General features: G+C 54.7%; 1 protein-coding gene across 6 annotated transcripts in view; it reads right to left on the bottom strand.

Moving 5' to 3' along the window:
* Positions 1-7,889: 7,889 nt before the first annotated feature.
* The window catches only part of ANKS1A (ankyrin repeat and sterile alpha motif domain containing 1A), a gene marked incomplete at its 5' end in the record, with an annotated part of 177,108 nt that continues 163,823 nt past the window's right edge, over positions 7,890-21,174 (bottom strand). Inside the window, 12 exons of one of the 6 annotated variants that reach the window (XM_081139616.1) lie at positions 7,890-10,528; positions 11,941-12,038; positions 12,734-12,832; positions 13,100-13,270; positions 14,657-14,794; positions 15,338-15,424; positions 15,600-15,671; positions 15,900-16,025; positions 17,354-17,518; positions 18,573-18,680; positions 18,806-18,958; positions 19,798-19,896. In XM_081139616.1, the coding sequence (XP_080995742.1) occupies positions 10,525-10,528; positions 11,941-12,038; positions 12,734-12,832; positions 13,100-13,270; positions 14,657-14,794; positions 15,338-15,424; positions 15,600-15,671; positions 15,900-16,025; positions 17,354-17,518; positions 18,573-18,680; positions 18,806-18,958; positions 19,798-19,896 (1,320 nt within the window). In that variant the 3' untranslated portion in view covers positions 7,890-10,524. The other 5 variants (XM_081139618.1, XM_081139619.1, XM_081139615.1 and 2 more) reach the window with 5 other exon arrangements.

Genomic DNA, 21,174 nt, shown 5'->3' with positions numbered 1-21,174 from the left:
GCCCTGAGGAGATGGTGGCCACAGCTGGCCCATGGTGTAACTCTGACCAGAAGAGCTGGGGGGCCTGGACCGCTCAGCCTCCTCTTGTAGCAATTCACTCTCAGGGCGGGGAAGCCAGAAAAAGGAGTGTTTAATCAGCAGTGAGGCTTGCCTAGAGGCAGCCTCTGATTTGCAACAATTTAAAAATTTAAAAGCCCATATTTGGAAGCCTGTCTTAGAGGCAGAGGTGCTCTGAAGGGGGTCCGTCCTGTGGCGAGGCCAGCCTGGTGGCAGTGCAGACACTGGCTGGCAACAGAGCCCTGCTTTGCTTTGTAATTAAAATCGGATCCATTGCGTTGATGGTCTGAGTTAGTTTTCTAGTGCTTCCACACGGAGGAGACAGGGACCCTGCCCTAAACAAGGAAAGAGCTCCATTCAATCCTGCACATGGTTTGAGGGATGCAAACTTAATATTGTGGTAAATGCACATGAAAGTCACCGTGCCCCACCAGGCGTGGCTCAGTGGTTGAGCATCGACCTAGGATCCAGGAGATCACAGTTCGATTCCCGGTCAGGGCACATGCCTGGGTTGCGGGCTCGATCTCCAGTCGGGGTGTGCAGGAGGCAGCCAATCAATGACTCGCTCATTGTTGATGTTTCTCTCTCTCTCTCCCTTTCTCTCTCTGAAATCAATAAAGATATATTAAAAAAAAAAAAAAGTTACCGTTAGTGACAAGGTGTAAGATTACCAGCACTATCTAGTTCCAGGACACTCTCCGGGACTCACCGCAACAGGAAGTCCCGGAACCCTGTGCAGTTCCCTCCCGCAGCCCCTTGACCACTAATCTGCTTTCTGGCTCAGTGGGTTTTCTCACTTGGTAAATAGAATCATGTAACATGAGGTCTTTTGTCACTGGCTTCTTTCACTTAGTATGTTTTAAAGGTTTGTCAGGTAGTGTGTATCAGTAGTTCATTCCTTTTTATGGCTAAATGATATTTCATCAGATGGACCTACCACTTTGGTTTATTCCTGCTGCAGTTGATGGACATTTGGTTTGTTCCCACCTTTTGGCTTTTGTGAATAGTGCTGCTGTGGCTATTTGTGTACAAGTTTTTGTTTGAACACTTGTTTTCAATGCCTTTGAGTAGGGAATATACTCAGGAGTAGAATTGGTGGGGCATATAGTAATTCTATGTTTAATTTATTGAGAAACCACTTGAACTGTTTTCCACAGTGGCTGCACCGTTTTACATTCCCCCCAGCAACGTATGCGGGTTCTGATGGCTCCACATTTTCACCAACCCTAATTTTCTTTTCTTTCTTTTTTTTTCTTTTTTCAAATTGTGCCCGACCAGCATGGCTTGGTGGTTAAGCAGTGACCTATGAACCAGGAGGTCACGGTTCGATTCCCGGCCGGAGCACATGCACAGGTTGTGGGCTTGATCCCCAGTAGGGGGTGTGCAGGAGGCAGCCGATCAATGCCTCTCATTATTGATGCTTCCATCTCTCCTCTTCTCCCTTCCTCTCTCTGAAATCAATAAAAACATATTAGAAAAACAACGTAGGCATCTTAGTGGTGTGACGCGGACTCTCCGTGGTTATGATGTGCGTTTCTCTAACGATTAGAGATGCTGAGCATCTTCTACATGCTTATTAGACATTCATATGTCTTTGGAGAAATGTCTACTTTAGTCCTTTCCCTGATTGTGAATTGGGTGGTTCTGTCATCGTCGAGTTGTAAGAGCTCTTTATATATTCCGGATACTAGACTTTGTCAGATACGATTGCAGACCTTTCCTCCCATTCTGTGGGTAGCCCGCTTTCTCGATCGCGCCCTCTGATGCACAAAATGGCACGCCAGGTCTCAGAACTCTTCGTCTAGGCCTAGATCCCAAAGACTGTCTCCTGTGTATTTGCTAAAAGTTTTATATTTTCCATTAAATCTGTGATCCATTGCGAATTAATTTTTTGTTGTTAATCCTTACCCGATGGTATCTTTTCCATTTATTTTTAGAGGGAGTGGAAGGGAGGGAGGGAGGGGGGGAGGGAGAGAGAGAAATATTGATGTGAGAGAGACAGATCAGTTGGTTGCCTCTGGGGCTGGGGATCAAGCCTGAAACCCAGGTACATGCCCTTGACCTGGGTTGTAAATTAATTTTTATATACAGCTTAAATATCTACTCCAGAATCATTTGTTGAAAAGTGTCTCTTTCCTCCATTAAATTATTTTGTGCCTTTGTTAAAAATCAGTTGGACATTTGTGTGGGTCTCTCTCTGGGTTGTCTCTTCTGTTTGATCTGTCTCTCTGCCAGTGTTGTACAGTATTGATTGCTGTAGTTGCATAAGTCTTGAAATTAGGCAGACTGAGCCCTCCCACTTTATTCTTTTTCAGAGTTGTTTTAGCTATTCTAGTTCCTTTGTCTTCTGTAGATGGATCTTGTCTATAACTGCAAAAAACCTTGCTGGGGTTTGGATAGGTATGACATTAAACTTTGTATAATTCGGGAAGAATTGAGTCTTTACTATGTTGAATACTCCAGTCCTTGAACATGGTCTATCTCCTGTTATTTAGATCTTCTTTGCATTGTCTCATTAGCATGGTGTCGTTTTTATCATACAAGTCTGAACATGTGTTGTTAGATTTATTCCTAAGGATTTTATTTTTTTGAGTGATTATAGTTTTATTATTTTAAAAATCTTCTCCTGAGGATATTTTTTCCATTGCTTTTCAGAGAGAGTGGAAGAAGTGGAGGGAGAGAGAGGGAGAAAGGGAGGGAAACGTCAATGTGAGAAAGACACATCGATTGGTTGCCTCCCACAGTGGCCCTGACCAGGGCTGGGGATTGAGCCTGCAACCGAGGTATGTGCCAGTGGCTGGAATTGAACCTGGGACCCTTCAGTCAGCAGGCTGACGCTCTAACCACTGAGCCAGACTGGCTAGGGCAATAGTGTTATATTTTTAATTGTGTCCACATGTTCATTTCTAACATACAGAAATACAACTGATTTTTGTATGTTTATCTTGTATCCTGTGAGCTTGTTTAACTCATTCTCATAATTTTTTTGTAGGTTCTTTGGAATTTTCTACATGGGCAATCATGTACAGTATAGTCCCTCTTACTTGCGGTTTTGCTTTCTGTGGTTGCGGTTATGTGGTCAACCACGATCTGAAAATATTACATGGAAAATTTAAGAAATAAACAATTCATAAGTTTTAAATTGCATGTCATTCTAAGTAGCATGGTGAAATCTCCAGCTGTCCTGCTCTGTCTGGCCTGGTGTGCTGTATATGCTCCATGCTGGTCAGTCATTAGTCTGGGTTATCAGATTGGCTGTTTTGGTACCACAGTGCTTGCATCCTAGTAACCCTTATTTTACTTAATAATGGCCCCAAAGTGTAAGAGTAGTGATGCTCTTTGAATATTTGTGATAGTGATGCTCTTTGATGCAATTTGAATATGCTGAAGAGAAGCTGTAAAGTGTATGTATGCGTAGGAAAAAACATAGTATATATAAAATTTGGTACTATCTGAGCTTTCAGAAATGTTTGGGGTCTTGGAATTTATCCCTCAGAGGACTATTGTAATCTGCAAATAGGGACAGTTTTATTTCTTCCTTTCTGATATGAATGACTTTTACTTCATTTTCTTGCCTTATTGCACTGGCTACAACTCCCAGCACTTTAAGATTGGTGATAATGGAATCCTTCCCTTGTTCCCAGTCTTAAGGGGGAAATTATCTTTCACCATTAAATATAATGTTAGCTGTAGATTTTTGTAGATGCTTTTTATCAAGTTGAAGACATTCTCCTCTATATTAGTTTTCCTATTGCTACTATAACAAAGTACCACAAATTTAGTGCCTTGAGCCCATGCAAATTTATTATCTTTCAGTTCTGGATGTGAGAAGTCCACAATAAGTCTTATGGGTTAAAATTAAAATATAGGCAAAGCTGCATGAGGCTTTAGGGATGTATTAGTCTCTTGTGGTTGCTGTAACAAATTACATAACTGAATGGCTTAAGAGAAACAGAAATACACTCTTACAGTTCAGGAGGCTAGAAATCAGAAATTGGACCCAAATCAGAGTGTTGGCAGGGCCCATATTCCCTCAGGAGGTTCTAGAGGAGAACCTGTTCTTTGCCTCTTCCAGCTTCTAGTGGCTGCTGGCATACCTTCATCTGTGGCTGCATTACTCCAGTTTCTGTCTCCAGGGTCACATGGTCCTCTTCTATTGTGTATTATTTCTGCCTCTCCCTTACAAGGATACTTGTGATTAGATTTGAGGCCCACCCACATAACATAATCCAGGATAATCTCCCCATCTCAAGATCCTTAACTTAATCACACAGGAAAAGGCCCCTTTTCCTTATGGATCGAATTGTGTCCACCCTCAAATTCATAGGTTGAAGTTCTAACCCCCAGCACCTCAGAATGTGACCTCATTTGGGAACAGGGTGATTGCAGGTGTAATTAACATGAGGTTATACTGGAGTTAGGTTGGGTCCCTAATTCAGTTTGACTAGTGTCGACATGTGCCATGTGAAGAGACAGGCACAGAAGTGCGACGATGCGAGACTTGGAGAATGCCATCTACGGGCCACCAGAAGCTAGGGGAGAGGCTTAGAACAGAGTCTCCCTCACAGCCCCTGGCAGGAAACAAGCCTGCCAACACCTTAATTTCAATTATAATCTTTGCTTCAACATCAAACATAATTTAGAAAACTCAGAAGGAAAGTCTGTTGTTTTTACCCATATTTTTGCTTAATGTTCATTCACGCCCCCCCCCCCCCCCCCGCCCATGTTGCGAGGTTACGCCTATCATTTCCTTTCCATTTAGAAGATTTCCACCATTCTTGCAGGGCGGGTCTGCTGGTGACTTAGTCCCTTGGTTTTCCTTCGTCTGAGGATGTCTTGCTTCCTCTCCATTCGTGAAGAGCATCTGCACAGGGTATAGAATTGGGGGTTCCCAGTTCTTCTTTTTCAGCGCCTGAAAAGTACTGTACTACATCCTTCAGGCTACACAGTTCTGCTAGAAGGCTGTCGTTTGTTACTTTCCCTTGTAGGTAACCTGTCACTTTCCTCTCATGCTTTCAGGGATGATTTTCTCTGTCTTCCATTTCCAGAAATTTCATCATGATGCATCTCAGCGTGGATTCCTTTTGTTTCATCTGGTCTGGGTGTGCTCAGCTTTTTGAATCTGCAGGTTTACATCTTGCCAAATTTGGGGAGTTTTTAGGTATTATTTTGTGGATTACGTTTTCAGCCCCACCCTCTTCTCCTCCTAGGACTCTGACAAAAAAAAATGTTTGCTGTTTTGTTATAGTCCCCATAGGTCCCCCAGACTCCTCTCTTCATTGTTTTTATCTATTTTCTCTGTTGTTCAGATTGGGTAACTTCTATTTTTTCTTCTAGTTTGTGGATTCGGCCTCTTTTCCATTTGTCCATTGAGCCCATCCACTAGACTCTCGTTTTGGTCCTTTTGTCACTGCTGGGCAGAGGGGGGTGTTCCCCACCAGTGTCTGGCAGCTACAGAGAGCAGGCTTCTGTCTGGGCTTCGTCTGTGCCCAGCGGTGTTTCTGCCAGGGGTTTGCATTGTACTTAGCGAGAGTAGGGAAAAGTCTGTTTCATCTTTGGAAGTAGTTCAGTTTACTTTTGATGCTATTGTCAAGTTGTCCTTTGTGACGAGTGGTGCATTTTTTTAATGGTGCATTTTGCTGTGCAGAAATGTTTGATTTTTTATATAGTTGAATATATTGATCTTTAAAAAAAGGACTCAGTTTTACAATGTGCTTGGAAGAACCTTACTCATACCAAGTTTATGAAACAGTCCCCCATTTTCTTGTAGCTTTGTTTGGGTTTCTCTCTTTTCCTTTCTTTTACATTTAAATATGTTCTGCACCATGTGTAGTCTATTTTTGTGTAAGTAGGGATAGGAATCTCCCTGTACTGTTCCAGCCCTCCCATGGCTACCCAGTTGTCCCAGCTCCATTAACTGGATAATAAATGATTTATGGTGTTAGGGAAAGTCTTTACTTTGGTCAATGCTTGTTTGTTAATGTTCCCAGCATCTGGGACCTGACAGGAGCAGCCACAGGTCGTAGAGACTTCTCTGGGCAGCGGATGGTTCAGAGCCCTGAACACCTTGGGTGTTAGTTGCTGTCGCCTCGTGCCATGTGGGCCACAGTTTGAGCTGCAGATACACTGAAGGTCTGCCTGTCCCTGTTTGCAGGGATCCAGGTGGCCTCTAGACACCCTTCGGGTGCAGGTAGAGGTGGCCAGGCTGATAGAGGGGTCTTGAGCTGTCCTTGGAAGTGCTCCAGTTGGCAAAGTTCTGCCTCCCCAGTAACCTGGTCCCTGCTGAGCGGCTCGCTCAGCCTACAGGAGTGACACCCCAGTGGCCCCTGATGGGGAGAGGAGCATGGATGAGGCCTTGAGTGGGCCTACCCCCTGCTCTTCTCTATACAGGAGCAGAACCCAGGCCCCCTGACAACCTCCGGGTTCCAAGGACGCCAGAGTGTAGACCCCTGACTAGTTGAGTCAGAGGGAAGGGAGAGGTTACTGGGTGATGGGGACAGATGCTGCCTGTTGAGGCTGCCCTACCTCTCTCGTCTCCCGGTCCTCCCACTCTCTCCCTTCTGTTAAATTCCGGTTCCCATTTGGCCTGTGGCTAAAACAGCAGGTCCAGGTGCCCAGTGTGAGCTGGTCTGTGTCCCACCCACCAGGCCCCAGGCCCCATCAGTACCATAGCCAGGACTGGGTAGTGTCACACCTCTGAGGTGGCACCTAAGGGACTGACAGTGGCCATGTGTCCTGATACAGTGTCCAGAGGAAGTGACACTGATGGCTGTGAGGTGTCCTCTGCCTAGGAGAGCACCAAAGCCAGGAGCAAGGGAGCCGGAGGCCCTCCCTGGGGCCTGCCTTCCCAGTTTCAATGAATTTGACCTAAGAAGCCCCACTTGGGAGCAGGAACCTGGCTTTCAGCCCTGTCTCTGCCATTGGCTGGCTGGCTGGCTAAGAGAAAGGCTTCCTTGCTCTGGGCCTCACTGTCCTCACCACACAGTTGGGTGTCGGGTTAGCTCAGCTTTGTTTCTAAGCCCTTTAACAAATGGACCGTCACAGAGACTCACAACTGGTTAGTGGCAGGCAGCTCGGGTGGAAGCAGGCAGGGCCAGGGCCTCTGAGGACAGCTTGAAGCCACTGGACCAGGTTTCTGGGGTTCCCTCCAGCTGGCCCTGGGCAGGTGTTTTAATGGTCTGAGCCTGTTTCCTTCTCTGTAAGCAGGGATGGTGACACCTGGAAAGGCGTGAGGGCCAATGAGCTGGTACCTGTAGGGGACCAGCGGGTTTGGAGCCCAGGGCTGTCAGTGAAGGGTCGTTAGTGTCATTTGCGCCTTCCCAAATCTTTCCCTTTCAAATACCAGTCGGGACACCGACCCTCCCCTTCCCTGCCACTGGCTCTGGGAGCACTCTGTCCCTCTGTCCCCACAGCCTCGAGACTGTCCTGCGTGGGCCTTGTGGCACGGCTCCAGGCCTGTAGCTAATTGTGTGTCTAAAACCTAAGCTCCACAGTCAAAGTCCCCTCAGACGGACGCTTCTCCCGCAGCCCTCGGCCCCCACGCTGGCTGTGCACAGCGCGCCACGGGGGCGACCAGCCGACCAAGATGTGGCCGGGCGGCCTCTGCGGGCACTCAGACCAGACGCTCCCGACGGGGAGGGGAGCGTAGGGCCCTTGAACCCAGCCCAGGTGAGGAATAACTGCCAACCCTCCCGCTGAATGCGGGGCAGAGGACAGTTCCCAAACTCGCCCCAAACAGTGGGCGGCTCACCACCGACCCAGTCGGGCCTGTGCTGGCCCCAGGAAACCACCAGAAACGTTCCAATCCAAAGACTCCAAAAAGGCAGGCTGGCTTCATGTCACTTCTCATTTATTAATTCAGTCTGTTCTAAGCTGTACAGTTATGAAAATAACCACCGCTGCTGGAAGCCCAGGAGTATTTACACTCGGGAAGTGAGGTCAGTCTATGCTGTCGCACAGGTGGGTTATGTTTGGTACCACAAGATGTTTGTGATTCGGACAAAACAACAGATTAACAATGATATGTACAGTAAAATAAAAGGGGAAGTCATTCAAGTATCAAAATACAGAGACAAAGATTAAATAACATTTTTATTACAATTCAGGCCCGTCGCCACACCGTTAGCAACAATACTCCTGTGACAGCCATTCTGCTGGGCCCGGGCGTCTCAGGGTCAGACCAAGGTCAGACTAGCTTTCTAAGGTCTGGGTGACTCGACCATCCAGCTGTTGCTCAGCTGAGGGTTCTCAAGCAACTCCCCCTGGAACCTGACGCTAGAAGCCCAGGAGGGTTGCGGAGCGCAGCAGACGCAGGGCCCACTAGGAGGAAAGTCCTGCTCAGAGGGCTGGCAAGCAGGAAAGCGGCAACCAGAGAGCCTGCGGCTGGTGACAGGTGCCAACCCGTTTCAAGTCCCAGCTAAACAGGCTCTCACAGTTCAGAAACGCAGACGGGGGGTGTCACGTGACCTGCACCGAGAGGAGTTGTGCAGAGCAGGGCTTTCCCGCTTGAAGCCTGTCCTTGTTGATAGCATTTCTTTCTAGGGGAGGGAGAGCACCTGCCCTGGGGGAGTAGAAAAGGAAGATCCAGTCCTTTCCTTTCTTGAATATTCAGAAACAAACCAATCTCAAAACAAAACCCAGAGCCAAAGCAGACCAGCCAAGGCTTTCTAACGTGAAAACACCCTGAATAAATAAAGACGTAGCAGCTTTAAGAGGAAGAAACACCAACAAGTGACTTAAAAACACAAGGCTGGAGGGACTCATCGTAGTGTCTAGTTTTCTTTTTGGCCCCACCACCTACACCGTGAGGTGGCCTTAGGCCAGCTGGCCTTCCTGGCCCTGCTCGGCTGGCAGAGCCCTGCAGTGGCAGTTTCCCCATCCGCCTCCGGCCCTCATCAACTCCTGGAAGAAAGTAGGGCAGAACCCTGCAGGCCCTGGAAGCAGCAGGAAGTAAAGTCAAACTTCCAGGTGTCAAGGTTCCTGTTCAGTACCGAAAAGTAGAGGATCACCCACCTCTACTCCAGAGGGGAGGTGACTGCCAGGGCCCCTGGTGCAGGACAGCCCAGCTCAAGTCAGCAGGAAGACCCGGCCCTGCTTCAGTGTCTGGCCAACCACGGGCTGTGAACGTGCCCAGGAGCCGTCCTGCACGTGCACACCAGCAGCGAGTCTCGATCAACTCTAACCTTCCCTGGGAAAGAGCCACTGCTGACGCCTGGACTACTGACGCTGGGACCAGACTGAGCCTCGCCCACCAGGAGGTCTGCTCCCTGCTCTGGAAGGTACTGGACAGCCGCTGGCCTGGCTCTGCCTCTCTGCCTCACATGAACCTGCCCCCCGTTTCTGCTACATTCTGGAGGGGAACACAACCACAGTTAAAAAGCAAAGCAAGCCCAGGAGGGCTGAAGGGGCAGCAGAGCCAGATGCCAGCCTGCCCTGAAGGCCACGTGGAGAATCAAACTGACTGTCACCTTCCCTTTTCTACACGTGGAGCCAGGGGTGAGCCAGCAGCTGAGAACACAACAGTCAAACCAGTAATTCAGAGAATCCAAGTGAGTCCTAATCACAGAGACCTGATGAGACAAGTCGTGAGTTGGCAGGCAGCAGTGTTAGCTGGCCTGCCCATTAATGCCCAAAGCAAAGCTGCTTTTCCTCCTTCCCGACTCAACTCAGGCTGCTGAAGTCACCAGAGAGCACGTAGGCCAGGCAGCCCACGGCAGTGCTGACCACCGAAGGGTCAGAGACTGAGTGGCCAGAGCTCCAGGCGCCAGCTCAGACTTCGTGGCACCAGTAGCTGCTCACTCATCCCCAGATGGACCCTGGACTGTCACTTCTGGAACCCGACACAGACCAGAAGTCTTTGCTTCTGCCAGGTGCCTCTAAGGCTGTGCCCAGGGCTGGGTGGTGACAAGACGTGTGCAGTTCACAGGGAACAGCATCTAATTTGATGGGTTTGAAAAGCAAACGAACAAGTAGTCAGTTCTGCCCCTTTCCACTACCCACAGGCACTGCCTTCTCGTTGGACCTGCTAGACCTCATCTAAATCCCATCCTGAGGACAGAGGACGGACAGACTGGCCTTTTACCCTTCTCGTTTCCCTGTCCTCTGATCCTGTGGCCCCTTGTCTAAAGGTTGGCAGTTTAACCTAGAGATTCAAGCCAAGTGTTAAAAGTTCATTTTATAAAAAAATTTTTTTCCATTAAAAAATGTGTTCTGGACAAGTCACATCTTGACCCTCTGGGGTTCCAGTCTCCTTGGCTACAGGCCCGCAGTGCTCCGCAGCCAGGGCAGGGCTCTCTCTGCAAGACCCGGAGGTGGCAGGCCAGGCCAGGCCAGGCCGCGGGAGGAGGCCCTCCAGGCAGAGGCCGGGCCTGGGGCTTCGCAGCTGCAGGTGAGACGGTGGAGGTGGCGGTGGCGGAAGCCTGTGCTCCCGCACCTGTGTTTCCGCAGCACAGCTGGTTCCTCAGTGGCTCAGCTTGGCAGAAGCAAACACAACGGGGGGAGGAAAGGGTTAACCAAGGGGCCTGCACAGGTGGAGGACACGGAAAGGGAAGAGGAAGCGGAAAGGGAACAGGCAGCAGAGCAGATGGTCCCTCACAGCCTCCCCGAGGGCCCACTGTCACCTCTGGCTCAGCGCGTCTGCCCGGGAAGGCACGGGGCAGGCAGGCAGGCGGGAGGACCACGTGGTTTACCAACGTGGGTGTCAATCCCGAAGTAGCTGCTGTCACGGGGCTTTTCTGCCGGACTGCGCTGTGCCTGCACTGCTCCCTAACGGGCTGCTCTTCCCGTCTCCCGCCGCCCTGGGGACTGGCCACTGCAGAGCACGTGCAGGGCGTCTTCAGAGCTCGACTCTGAGATTGTGGCTGCTGGCCTTTGTGGTGACAGACTGCACAGCCCCTGAGCAGAGAAGGGACCGGATGATGGCTGACTACCTTTGATCCCTGCACTGTGGACAAGTGTCAGAAAGTGTTAGAAAGCTCCTGGGGGACAATAGAAGCTGCTCGGTCCAGGTCCCTACCCTCGAGCAGCTTGGTTCGGGGAGGGAAGACGGGCACCATGTGTGCAGGGTGCAGGCTCCCTCTTGCTGGGTCCTACAGGGAGGCCTTCCTGCTTGCTGAGCTAGACTCCAGGCCAGCCTGTGACTCACTGGCCAAGATAGGGGGGCCGACCGCACATGCCATCCCCTTCCTGGGAGTGGAAGACCCACCCGGACTGGGACCTGTTGAGTGAGGCCAGCCTGCAGTGTTCAGACGCTCAGCTCTGGAGTTGGGCATCTGCCCCAGGACCTGGCACGGACTTTGGCCCTCACAGAAAGCAGTCTGACCCTGGTCCGGTGATATCACTGAGCTCAGGGTTTCACGGGGGGACATGGGAGAGAGACAGGGCCGCAGGCCAACTGAGCAGAGTGCATGGGGATTCTGGCACCAGGTGGTCACAGTGGTTGGTTGTGTCAAGAAAGGTGCAAACAGAGAGCTGTTAGCAGTGACCCCAGACGTGGCTCAGCACAGAAGACAGCAGAGGGCCCAGCCCAATGAGAGCTATCACGGGCTGCTGGGACTCTGCTCAGAGACCGTCCCCACCCTCAGGATTCACAGTGCCTGCCGCTGAGGCTTCTGGGGCACAGCAGCCCTTAGCCCTACTGGCACTCGCCTCAAAGGCAACTCACCCCCCCAAGCTGTCCTCGCCCAGGGGGTTCACAGTGTCCGGTGGTGGTACCAGCTGTGAGTGTGCAGTGTCTGCAGCTACTGCCCAGGAGCAGAGGTCCCGGGGCAGGGCCTGTGTCAGCAGCTGGAAGGAGAGTTGAGAAGAGCAGAAAGACCAGGTGGCAAGGCACAGTGAGACTACTGGAGACAGGGAGTGGGTGGTTAGAAGATAGTGGTCTCATACTTGGTGCTGAGGCTCCTCTTAGAGTCTGGTTTGGGGTCCACAACCCAGGAGACACTGGCATGGGACTGGGCATCTGGGTCCACATCTGGCGGTTCCAGCTGCCAAGGAAGAAGGGAAGAGTCAGATGGAGCGTTGCGCCAGGGCCCAGGGGCAGCAGGGCCCAGCTGTCCCTCCCACCCCCCTGCCCGGGCATCTCAAAGACAGACCAAGGTCAGACTAGCTTTCTAAGATCTGGGTGACGACCACCCAGCTGCCCGCTCAGCCCGAGGCTTCTCAAGCAACTCCCCCTGGAATCTGATGCTAGAAGCCTGGGAGGGATGTGGAGCGTGGCAGACGCAAGGCCTGCCAGGAGGGAAGTCCAAAGAGCAGCCCCACTGAGGGGGGGCAGGAGGCGGCAGAAGTGACTCCCTCCCTGGGTCATTGTGGGAGGGCCACCGCTGGGCCTCAGAATGGGCAGCTTATCCGAGGGAATTCTCAGAGCCGTTTGCCCACAGGGGCCTTGCCCTGCCTCAGCATCATGCTCTGAGCCCCAGAGCTGTGGCAGGAGGGAGAGGGGTTTGGAAACTCCAACCCTCCGGTCCCCTCCGGTGGGGCCAGAGAGCTCACCCCGGGCAAGACCACAGCTGGCACCCCAGACCTCTGAGGGAGGACACACAGAACAAGGGCTAAAGCACAGACAGGGAGGGTGGGAGGCGGCTCAGGAAAGGAGATGCCACGTAGGCAGGGAGGCCACAAGTCACAGGAAGCTCACGGTCGCTCTAGGAAGATACACAGACACAGGAGATGCAAAGACCTTGACTCCGGGACTAACAGACGGCAGCGGTAGGTAGGAAGGACGATGGGTGGTGCAGGTGTGACAGTAACAACAGCGACTATCGGGGGGCAGCGGCACCTGGGGCGCGAAGCAAAGCAGACAGACACGTGACGTTACAGGGCTCGCCCGGGCCGCACTCTGCAGCCCCGCGGTGGCCGGGCCCTGGCGCGCCTGGTGAGCAGGCTGCCCGGGCTGGACCACTGTCCGCTCACTTAGGGGCTGCCTGCCCGGTGAGCACTGAGCGGGAGCCTGATGGACGGGCGGTCTCCTGAGGGGCCAGCTGCCCGAAGCGCGGGAGACCCGAGAGCCCGGGGCAAGGGGAGTCTCGGTGACGGGGGCACGTACTGCTGACTTCCTCACGCCAGCACGAGGCTTAGGCACCGGTTTGGAAGATTTCATCTCCATCGTCTCGGCGGCAGCGGCTCCTGCCGGCCTGGACCTCTGGGCCTGCAGGGCCAGCTGGTAGGCCACCTCGAACGCCTGCCCCAGCGTCAGGATGATCTCGTAGGTCAAGGTCTGGGAGGAAACAGCACAGCTCAGCAGATCGAAGGGGAGCTACCTGGCCTCCCCCCGGGCACAGGCCTGGTGGGCACAGAGCACAGGCGTTTCTGCAGGAACACTTGTTCCTGTCCCAGAGCACCCGACATATTAGGGAACAACCTGAGCCTAACATCATTTTATTTCCTCACACGTCGCTTCCTTGGGGAGAAACACTAGGTGAATGCAAACCTGCACCTGGCTGACCCGGGTCACCTGAACTCAGAAACGGGCACACGGCAGGACCGTGTGCCATGCACACACCCACGTGTGCGGCCTCAGCTGTCCACGGCTCCACCTCCTGGCTCGGCTCGCAGGCTGCACCCTCCCAGGGCCTGGGCTCCTGTCCTGCCGTCGGGACTGTGCTGCTGTCCCCGGCCTCCGCCCGTTTCTCTTCTAGTCTTCTGCTCCCCCCTCTCCCTCGGCCACATTTCCACAGCCAACCTCAGGCCCTTCTCAGGGGGAGTACAGTGGTTACTGTGGTATCTGTGTACTTCCTAGCAGTTTAATTTGAATAAAACGGGCTAGGGTTTTAATTCAGTTCCCATCTCTTTCTCAACATACTGCTGATGAAGTTTCTGAGTGTTGTGTCCTAGTGCCCTGTCCCCGCAAACCCTGGTTTTTACTCTGTGATTTCACAGGGCCTAGTGACCTCAGGAGCACACAGATGTGTCATAGAACTGACATGGGAAAAGTAACAAAGTAAGTGCCAAGAACAACAAGGGCTGGGTGGGTTCTTCATTCCATCTTCAAAACAACCCCACAAGGTTGGTGACATTACATCCCCTTTACAGATGAGGAGCCTGCTGCCAGGCAGAGCCGGCGCGGAGGCTCTGGGGCTGGGGCTGCCTGGCCACCTGCTTCAGAAGCTATAGATTTAGGAACTAGCAACAGGGACCTGGACGAGAGTCGGGTGAGGAAGCAGCCTGGGGCCTTGTCCCACGCCTGTGGGCACCTCCCCTCAGCCCAGCACCTGTGCCCAGAACACGCAGGACTCTGGGGGAAGAAAACCTCCTGCCAGGGGGGCCTCGCTGCCCTGACAAGGGAGGCAGAGGGCGCTTCAGGGAGATGCCCAGCTGCAGGGCTGGGGAAGTAGGGTGGCGGCGGACAAGCAGCCTAGGGGAGACAAAGGCCGTGACTGACTAACGCACTCTCGTCAGAAGTACGAGAGCCTCTGTCACCAGAGCTCGGGACAAGCCACTATCCTCTGAGGTTCAGTCTCACTGCTGTACAGAGTGGGTCAGACCAGACAGCTGCTGGGGCTTCACTCATGAACCAAACGTTTGCTAGGAGCCCACCAGGTGCCAGGGTAGCACAGCACTGAGGCCGTCTCGATCCGGCCCTCCCAGCAGCGGGACTACTCACCACGTCCACCGTGCTGAAAACATGGCAGTAGTGGTGGCCCGTCTGCAGGTCCTTGGTGATGTAGGCGAAGGTGCAGAGGTCTTCTGGGTCCTGGGCCGCACAGGAAATGTTCCGGATCTCGTGCTCCGCGATGATGTTCTGCCAAGGAAAGTGGGTCTGGAATTCTAGAAACACTGTCCCTGCGGGCGCACCTCAGCCCCTGACCATCGCCACCTTTCTCTGTCCCAGCCCAGGGGGTCAGCCAAACACCACTTCCTTGTCTAATTTATTGGTGGGGGGTGGGGGAGCAATTTCTAATCTTGCTGATTTAGGTCTGGGGTCTCCACCCTTGACCATGGCAGCTGATGGAGTAAATATTCAGTCACCAGCTCCAGCCCCTCTGCCTTCTAGGGCGGGGGCAGGGAGGGAAGGGCACCAGCAGGGCGGCTGCTCAGCACGGGGAGGACTTTGCTCATTAGGAGACTCAGCATTACAGGCCTATGACCTGGTGAGTGGGCAGGGGCGCCCATGCTGGGAAATGTGCAGGGGTGGTCGCTAGTGCCCGGCCCGGATCAGGACGTGTGGGTGCATGAGGAACAAGCATGGGCTGGGTGGGAATGGAGAGGAACAGAAGGGCTGAGGGTACCCAGGGACGACTCCCAGCTGGCGGGGGAAGAGGGACAGGGAGAAGGCCCCTCCCACCTTGTTGGAGGCATCGATGAACTTGACGCCTTTGTACGTGATGGACAGGATGATGGTGGGTATCTTCTTCATGTGCTCAGTGGATTTCTGTAGGAAATGGGGGGCCCCGTGAATGTCCCTTCCAGGGCCAAGCCTCTTGGATCCCACAATGGCCAGCCACCCTCCCACCCCCACCTTCATGTAAGGCCCAGGTAGCTGCAGCCGGCACCCCACTTGCTGCCTTCCATCCTCGCCAGCCCTTCACCCCACGAAGATAACCTACCCGCATCTTGGCACAGGCGTCTTGTGTGGATTCTGTTCCTCGAAGGTCTTTGATCAACATGGAGCCCAGGTACTGTGGAGTGAGCAATGGCCAGGCTTAGGAAGTTTCCTGCATTATCACGCAGAGGTGACCGGTCCCCTCTTCCAAAGATTCCCTGCCCCCATGCCGGCTGGGAGGCCCCACCCAACAGGTGCTAGGAGTGTCTGAGGAGCCCTAAGCTGGTGGGGTGTGGAGTGTGGGTGGGCGTGGGGGGCAGGAACCAGGGGGGCTGGCTGGGCTGGGAGGGCAGGGACAACTCACATTGGCTTCATAACCACAGGACTCGAAGATGAGCTTTTCTGGCCGGTGTTGCCAACTCTGCACAGGGGCGTAGGGGGCGGCAAGGCTGGGCGGCCGAAGGGTCAGCTTGGCCTCTCGGTGCTCTTCCTGCAGAACACGCAGGGTCACAGGTCTGCCCCGCACACCCCTCCAGAAGAGCTCACGGGCTCCCTGCCTGGCTCCAGCACACCCAAGGGTGAGGAAGGCGGCCACCTCGAGGTCAAGGGCGGGTGGGATGGCAGGAGCAGACAGCCAAGCAAAGGCGCTGTCCAGAGTGTGGCCTATTGGCCGGAGGAAAGGCGGAGGAGCAGGGACCTAAGACACTGAAAGCAGGCTCCGTCACGAAGGCTCTGCGGGGTCTGCGATGCATCTTAATGGAGACGGGAAATGACCGACACCACAGAGGGAAAACACGTCTGTGTGGGGTGGCACGAGGCAAGAAGCACGGGAGCAGGAGCCCGATTCCCGGACGCTTCGTCGCCGCCGAAGCCCCTGGCTCTGGCCCCGGGGTGGGAGAGTCACTGAGGCGCCCACGCCAGGGATGCAGTGTAGTGAGTGTCGGGGCAGCAGTGGGACGGGGTGGGTGGACAGGCCACTGCAGTCCCTGTGGTGGATAATGGGGCCCTACCTAGGGCACTGGTATAGGGGGGAGGGGGAAGACCCAGGAAGTATTTGCGACTCCCATTCCCAGCAACGTGCAAAGTCTCTCCATCTAGAGCAATGTGAATGGCCAGGCGACATTCTTTTAAAAGTCTTGTAAAAACACGGCCATGATTATGACTGTGGAAAGGTAGGGAAATGCCCAGAGGCCAGAAATGAAAAGCACAAGTTGAGGGGAAAAGGAGAGATGCTAAAGTTCACCCCGAGGGCGATGAGGGCACCCCCAATCTGGAGGGCAGCTCCGGTGAGCAATGACAAGGGCTGTGGGGTGGCCCAGGGAGTGTGCGAGGGTGTGAACACAGTGGAGGGGAGGCTGGCAGCTGCGTCCACACTGGGCAACAGAAATAGCAGGAAGAGCTGAGCCAGAGCCGGGCTGCAGTTTTGCTGGGCAGGTGGAACAGCAGGGGGTGGAGTTGGGGGGACAGAAAGTTCTGGGGAATGGGCAGGGTAAGGACGAATGGGGCCAAGACAGGGCAAGAGCCGGAGAAGCTGAAGGATGGTGGCCTGAGCGGCGGTTCTGAGGAGGGAGGTCCAGGCCACAAGAGACACAGGGAGGCCTGGCAGGGACAGCAGAAGCGCCTCTTGACTCGCAGCAATGGGAGCTTGGGGGCTCGATGGCTGGCACAGGCAGCTGGGTGGGGAATGCTGGGAGGAGGCTGGTGTCTTTCTGCTCCTGAGGCCAGCTCAGCAGTGCTCGGCACGGGGCTGGGGCAGGAGGCCCTGTCTTGCCCAGAGGAACGGGGGAATCCCTGCCTGCAGCACCCCTCCTGACCCACCTGGATTCTGAAGCGCTCCACTCGAGAGGGTGCCGTGGGGTCAGAGACACTGTCATGTCGCCTTCTGCCTGTGTCCCCAGGAGGCAGCAGCAGGTCAGCAGACCGTGCGGTACACGAGTCATTCTGGCTCAGGGGGGACGACGTCTGGGAGAGCAAGTCTTGGCACTGCAGTAAGGAGAAGTCCAGGTGAAACTCAGAGCCAGCAGGCCAGGGCCGAGGCTGAAGGTGTGGGCCAGTCCTGGGCTGCTCAGGCCTCCTGGGCAGCACAGGCACGAGACAGGCACAGGCTGGGAGGTACCAGACAAATGGCTTGTTGGCCCAGCCTGGGCAGTCACAGCAACCAAATCCTTGCAGAGCCGGGAAGCCCTGTCCTGTGGGCAAGCAGCCACCCTGAGCCCCCCAGCTCACCAGCATGCCCCCTGGCCTGGAACTGCACAGGAAAAGGGGCGTTATAGGGCTGGGAAGTGCTTTCTGTTATCAGATAAATTATCTGTCAGATCCATCCTGGGCCAGTGGAGAAAACGAAGACGCCCACTGGCACTGAGCCCCTCTCAGAGGATAGGAACCAGGGCCCTCGGCTTCCAGCTGGACAGCGAGGCTCCGGGCGGCTGGCCCCCCATGTCCGGGAGAGGACAGAGCAGTGCCCACTTGGTGAGACCCTTGGGGCCCCCACTGCTCACACCCACTCTGCCCATGAGCAGCTCAGCCCTGAGGCGGGGAGACAGGCACCCTGGGCCTGCAGGTCTAACCTGCTCTTAAGCCAGGGGTTACCTGGCTGGAGCAACAAAGCACCTGTGAGGTTCTGAGTCACAGGCTCTCAACCACCCTGCCTGCCACAGGAGTCCTCCTTCAGAAGAGTTGGGGTGGGGACCCAGGTCACCGTGTATTCCAAGCTTTGTGTCAGGCTCAGGCTCGTGTCACACTGTCAGAAAAGGCTCCTCGCCCAGCCATGGGGATTCGATGCTTGCTTTCCTGCCTTTCCCAGCATGCGCTTCCTATTTATTCTTTAGATGGTAGGCATGTGATTGACAGATAACCAGCCAAACAACTGCTCCCCTTGACGTGGGCCAAGACGAGACGTGGCCCCGACAGCAAGAAGGGAGGGATCCTCTGCACCTCCACTGAGGTCACGCCCTCTCTGAAAAATTCCTAAGAATTCCCCTCAATTCTTAAAAATACAAATACCGCACACAACCCTCTCCATCCCTCCCAAACTCACTCTCAGCTGGGAAAACCTTGGGGGCTTCTGGGGTGGCTCCTCATAGGGCCTGTCTGCGAGGGAGGCAATGATACGCTTGCGATGGCCGAGCAGGTGAACCTTTAGGACCTGCGTGGGGAGGGGAAAGCAGCAGTCAGGTGGTGACTGGCCCCACGGGGCCACCCCCTCTGGCAGAACCCCCCCTCCAGGCCGGCAGCCCAGGACAGCACATGCTCAGGCCTGGCTGCACTCACATTGACGAGCTCCAGCTCCCAGAGGTTCTTCACAGTGTCGATGGAGCTGTAGCCACTGGACAGGAAGGAGTGGACATAGTCCTGCAGGCCCAGGGAGTCCAGCCAGGAGGGCACCGATGGGGGGCTGTTCCCGTCGTAGCCCAGGGCCTTCACCTGTGGGGCGAGGAGGAAGGCCGGGACTGACATCTCAGCACTCCTGGAACAAGGTCCCTGGGGACCATGGAGACCTAGGCCAGCTCACACAGTCACACCAGAGACCACAGCTGGCGTAGGTATGGGACAGCTTCCGAGGCCACAGAGGGGCCCTGTGTCCTTGCCTCCCTCCCTCAAGTCCCTCCCTTTGACAGCTCTTTCTACTGTGGCTCTGGTCTCAGGTTCCCCATCTGGAGAACACCAGAGGATCCCGGGTCTGGGGATGGTGGCCCCATTAAGGCTAGGTGGAGGGAGGGTTTGCAGAGGTCATGGACCTGGTGGGACAAGAAAACTGTCTGTGACACAGGCATTTGCCTCACTGTTGGGACTTGTTTATGCTTCCTGAGCTCTGGGCAAGTGGAAGGGACAAGGGGACACTGGTCTCAGTGCCAGCATAGTCGAGGAGAGGCTCAGCTCTACCAGCCTCTGGCCCCCCAGGGAAAGATGCCAGGGGTCAGCACAGGCTGGCCTGGTCTCGTGTGATTCAGGAGAGACCCCGAAGGGGTTCCAGAGGCCAAGCCTGTGGGCACCAAGCGCACACCCGGTAGATGCCTGCGGCCCCCTCCTGAGGCTGGACCAGTCCTCACTGTCCCTTGTGCTCTGCGGGCTCTCTGGGACCTCAGGACTTGGTGAAGTAAATGGAACTCTGTTGTCCTCTGGGACCCCCGGGATGAGGGCAGACATCCCAGAGTGATCTGCATGCCCAGAGCCAAGCTCTTTCCCTACTTTGGGCCCAGGGGGTATAGGGAGATGGCCCTGGCTCTGGCAAAGGCCAAGGCTGCAGAGCTGTGGACAGGCACCTTGGGCAGGGACCGTGCAGCCTGGAGCAACTTCCGGCGGTGCTGCGGGTCACTGATGCCGATCTCCCGCAGATCCTGCTCTTCCATCACGTTAGACCCCTAAGGGCAAAAAGGAGAACGTGAGGCCCCCCTGCACTGGTGCTGGGCCACCTAAGGGTGTCAGGTCAGCCCTTCATGGCTCCTCGCCACATTCTTCTCCTTTGCCACAGGCACCAAGGGGCATGTGCACGGGCTGAGGACAGGAGCAGGTCCGTCTGCCCAGGCCGCCTGCTCCCACCCGAGCGGCCACCAGGTGAGCCGGGCGGTGCCGTGGCCCCAGCGCATGCAGGGCGCAGACCTGGCCAGAACCACAGTGCCCGGAGACAGCGCGCCCAGGCCCAGCCGCAGCCCTAGCCCGCTGCGGGCGACGTCATTTTCCTGGGGAGGAGGCGCCATGATCCAAGGTGAAGGAAGGTGGACAAATCCCAAGGCTCCTCACAAACATTTTATCATTTAAGGCTGTGACCATCGCCTCAGTTGGACAGCTGGCAGCAGGGGCGGGCACCCAAGGAACCAGCCTCACCCTGAGGAGAGGAGTCTCAAGGGGAACAGTCACCAAGCAGGGCAGGAAGGCGGGTCAGGGCTGGGTCCACCGGGGCAGTTCTCCCAGCGCCGTGGAGCCCACTGTTCGGCACTGAGCAGGTGGCGATGAGGAGGGTGCGTGACAGGGAACGAGATCTTGTACACGGGCCCTCCCACGGCATGCTCTCACTCTGCCTTGGGTTCTGTTCTAATCCTTGTTTTATATATGAGGAAACTGAGGCACAGAGACGTCAGAAACTTGCCCAAGGTCACACAGCTAGTGGTGGAGCTAAGATGGGAGCAGACTGATGCTGTTCGCTGTTATTTATTCACAGCAGCCCCCTCCTCTCCTGTTCTCTGGCCCAAACCTCCCACAGAGCCTCCCAGCTCCTCCTCTTTGCTTGGCAAGGACTCTGTAGAACTGGGCTCCAGCATGCTGGGAATATTGAACTAACCCCAATTATAATCGATTCCAGTTTTGAAAATAAACCCCATATTTTTTCTGGTTCCCCCAAATTCTCTCATTTGAACAAAAGAGAGGGGGAGGATGGTGGGTTGTTGTTGGTGAGCAGAGGGGGAGGGAGCCCTGGGAAGAGCCTCTCCCCCAGCTGCTCCCCTCCCAGCTCAGGCCTGCCTGCCTGCCGGGGCTTAGGAACTTTGTTCCACCTCCCAGCGGAAGGCTTTCTGCAGGAGCACGAAGGGGCCTGTGTGGGCAGCTAAGAGGGTGGCAGGTGGAGGTGCCCTGGGTGAGCCCACTGCAGAGCCCTGCACCCCTCTCAGACAGCAGCCAGGCCCAGACAGCTGTTGGTCCAGGAT

This window comes from Miniopterus schreibersii, assembly GCF_964146895.1.
Source record: "Miniopterus schreibersii genome assembly, chromosome: 6".
Lineage (NCBI taxonomy): Eukaryota > Metazoa > Chordata > Mammalia > Chiroptera > Miniopteridae > Miniopterus > Miniopterus schreibersii.
This window is presented reverse-complemented; position numbering and strand designations above follow the sequence as displayed.